Raw genomic sequence first — 3,726 nt, forward strand, 5'->3', positions numbered from 1 at the left:
TGATTTCATCGTGTCAATTGTAATACAAGAAATACATTTTCTCTCTTTTTTAACTATGAATACCAGCTTTGCTAATTTATTGCCTGTAATGTTTAATCTAACAACGTAAAGGTAATATTAAACACAAAAATTGTACTACAAATTAATCAATAATTCAAACTTATAATATGTTTAATTTGATTTACTAATACACGAGAATTAGCATTGGGATTTAAGATACTTCTGAATCAAGCCAAACTTTTCTTTTGACATCCTAAGTGCGCTAGAGGACCTTTTTATTTCCTGATACCTTAAATTTGTCCTTTTAATCAAATGTTATTTCATGTTTAAATTTCATCACATGGTATATGTGGTTATTTAGATAATTTTATTTTATTAAAAAATAAGATATATTTGTTAATTAAAAAAAAACTTCAATAAATAATCAAATGATATTTTAATAAGAAATTATGTGTAATTTTTTCTTTAATCCACTACGACGATAAAAAATAGAGAAATCATTCCTTTTTCTCTTAAATTTTTAATAGAGGATTCTAGAAAAGTAAGTTAATGTATTTTCTTTAATGTATAATAAATATATAAATATATATAAATATAATTTTTTAAACATATAAATCTTATAAACTTAAAACAAGTATAAAATACAGTTATAAGGTTAAATTTGATGAAAAATAAAATTTTGCTTTTACATTATTTTAATATTCTATTAACTATGTAAACAAAAAATTTAATTGCAATCTTCGGAATTAATATTGAGTTTGGTAAAATCAACTTTTATTGATTCTAATGTATATAAAAAAGCCAAAAATAAATATTGTATCAAAAATACGATTTAATAAAACAAATTAAATTCGATATAATTTACCTGAATATTCTATTCCAAGTAAATCATCATTACTATCGGCATTTTTTGGTTCTGGAAGATTTTTAAAATCTAAAATTCTACTTGTATAAACTGCTTGAGGATGTGTCATATATGGGAGTGTACTTGTAGAAGATAATGGTGATTGAGCTGTTGAAAATGATGAGGACGACTTTTTATTAATTTCATCTGCTTCTTTTTTTTGCTCATTGAGCACAGAATCTAAATAACTCTTAACATATAAATCACCAAATAACTTTTGTAATTCATATGAATTAGGTCGTTTTAAAGGGTCTGCATCCCAACATTGATTAATAATGTCAAAAATTAATTGAGGAATTTTATAATTAGACTTTGGCCTCAACCCATTACAAATTTTTATTGCTAAGAAATCATCATGAGCTATATCATAATAAGGAGGGAAACCTGTACAAATTTCATATGCAATAATTCCAAGTCCATAAATATCACTTTCTTCAGTATATTCTTTTCCTCTTAAAACTTCTGGAGCTACATAAGGTAATACACCATATATTTTTTTATTACTATTTTGAGTATTTTGAGAGGATTGTACATTTGCTGGTTGACATAATCCCAAGTCAGTAATATAAGCTTCATCGTCAAAATTACTTAATATATTTCCACAATGAAAATCTTGATGAATTAATCCTTTATTATGAATATCATTAAGACCAAGTGCAATAAGATATAAACTTTGTAACTTTTGATTCCAATCCAGTGAAATAAAGTTATTGTTCAAATGTTGTCTTAAGCTACCACTTTTTAAATCCATCACCATTATAAAATTATTTGTTTTTGGATCTTTGGTAATACCAAAACAACGAACTATCCAATTAGTATAACGTGCTAAAATATGTGTTTCAACCTTAAAAGAAAATTACAGTTAGTTTAACATTTATAAAGGCTAATAATACTAAAATCAGTAAAAATATCTTACTTCTTTTAAAAAATCTGCTGTAATATCTTGGGAATTATGTAAGCACTTTAAAGCGACTTTTGTTTCACCTTTCCTTTCCAATTGATTATTGTTATATTTAATTTGCCAAGGACCATCTTTCCAAACTGCTTTAAAAGTAGTTCCAAACCCCCCTTTTGCTAAATATTCAACATCTTCAAATTTATCATATTCAATCCACTCTATGATATGGTCTGTATCCTCAACTTTTAATTGTGCTTTTTGAATAAATTCATCAACGTCATGATTTCCACTTGTCCAATTTTTGAAATTTTGTTTAAAATATTGTGATTTACATGACCGACAATAATAAAAACTAGATTTAGGCTGCTTACAATTTTTACATAAACCATAGTTTTTATAACGTTCTTTTAATTCTTCGTCTGTTATTAGTTTATCAATTAACGATTCTTGTTCTTTAGTTAATTCACGATAGATGAAGTCTTTTATTTGTTCAATAACATCATCACTTAATTTAATTTCATCCATTTTAATAAATAATTTTTAAACAAAAAATATGTTAATAATTCATGTGTAAAAATTACTAAAAAGTAATAAAGAAAAAAAAAATGAAAAAAAAAGTGGTGAAACGTTATTCTATATTGAAATGATTTCAAGATCGGCAACAAAATTGTAAAACAAGACTAGTTAAAATACACAAAGGAACACAATAATCTGATCGGCAATTAAATTTATCCAATTTTGGCAAATAAGGGTTTTTATTTAAATTTTCTATAATAGGTAAGATCAATTGACGAAATAAATAAATAAAATAAAATATAGAGTATTATGTAATTAAAAAGTTGTGTATTGCAACGAAATGAATTTTTTTCATAAGTAAAACTAAAATTTATGATAAAATAATTTATATATTGAGAAAAAGGTAAAGAATGTATATATTCGTTATTTTGAATATGATAAATTTATTCAAATAGTTGAAATTGGTAAAGGAGCTTTTGGTAAAGTGAGTAAATCAAGTTTTGTTAGTACAGGATTAGTCGCACTATTGTTAATCGTATAATCATGTGACCGGCGATCATGTTACGAATGTTGCAAATGTTACGAATGTTTAATATGTTTAACATGTTAAACATATGCAACATATTTAATATATAACACATATTTAACATATTACATTTGTTAAATATGTAGCATTTATTTAATATTTTAAACATGATTAGCATAGATATTTTTGTTATAAATATATGTGTTCCAAGTCAATGTAAAAGATAGATAATCCTGTTATATTTTAATAAAGCATTTATTAAATAAATTATCTCATTGTGTATTTAGAGTTTTATTACATTTGTGAGTCAACATTTGCGTCTGAGTGTATATGCCCGTGTGTGCAATACCGTATTCGCATTTGACTGAAATTTCATTTGTTTTATTGTGTAACCTTCGTAAATCGATCGACAGTGATACATTTACTAATATTTTCATATAGTTTATTTCACTTCGCGTTCATTAACATTATTTAACATTTATTTTTATTATTATACCTTCTGCTTACTATACACCCCTACGCTTATTTTTATAAGCATACAAGAACTGGCTTAACACTATCAAGTATGAGCTTAAATGAGCGAAGGTAGGAATCAACTTTTTATGTTGTACACTAGGGTGAAATCAAGAATCAAAGTTGGGCACATTAATTAACAAATTTTTTGGTAAATGTATACATTTTAAAAAAAACGGCAAATTATATAACAATTTTTTTTCGATCCTAATTAATCAATGATTTTATATTCCTGAATAATGAAACATTGTTATTTAGTTCATTATCATTAATTCAGGATTTAAAAAGTTTCATACAGATTATATAGATTATATAGATTTTATAGATTTTACTTTATGTAGGAATTCTTTAACTATCTGCCCAAATACC

The 3,726-nt window shown here is 24.7% G+C and overlaps 1 protein-coding gene across 1 annotated transcript; it reads right to left on the minus strand.

The window, feature by feature from the left end:
* Window positions 1-727: 727 nt before the first annotated feature.
* Window positions 728-2,327, minus strand: OCT59_003667 (uncharacterized protein; the record flags this gene model as incomplete). The annotated part of the gene is made up of 5 exons (XM_066147794.1): window positions 728-783; window positions 866-1,156; window positions 1,697-1,748; window positions 1,821-2,056; window positions 2,135-2,327. 5 exons carry the CDS (start codon window positions 2,325-2,327, stop codon window positions 728-730), a joined length of 828 nt encoding a protein of 275 aa, XP_065996464.1.
* Window positions 2,328-3,726: the final 1,399 nt, after the last annotated feature.

The sequence above is a fragment of the Rhizophagus irregularis genome, chromosome 12 (genome assembly GCF_026210795.1).
Source record: "Rhizophagus irregularis chromosome 12, complete sequence".
NCBI classification, from domain to species: Eukaryota; Fungi; Glomeromycota; class Glomeromycetes; order Glomerales; family Glomeraceae; genus Rhizophagus; species Rhizophagus irregularis.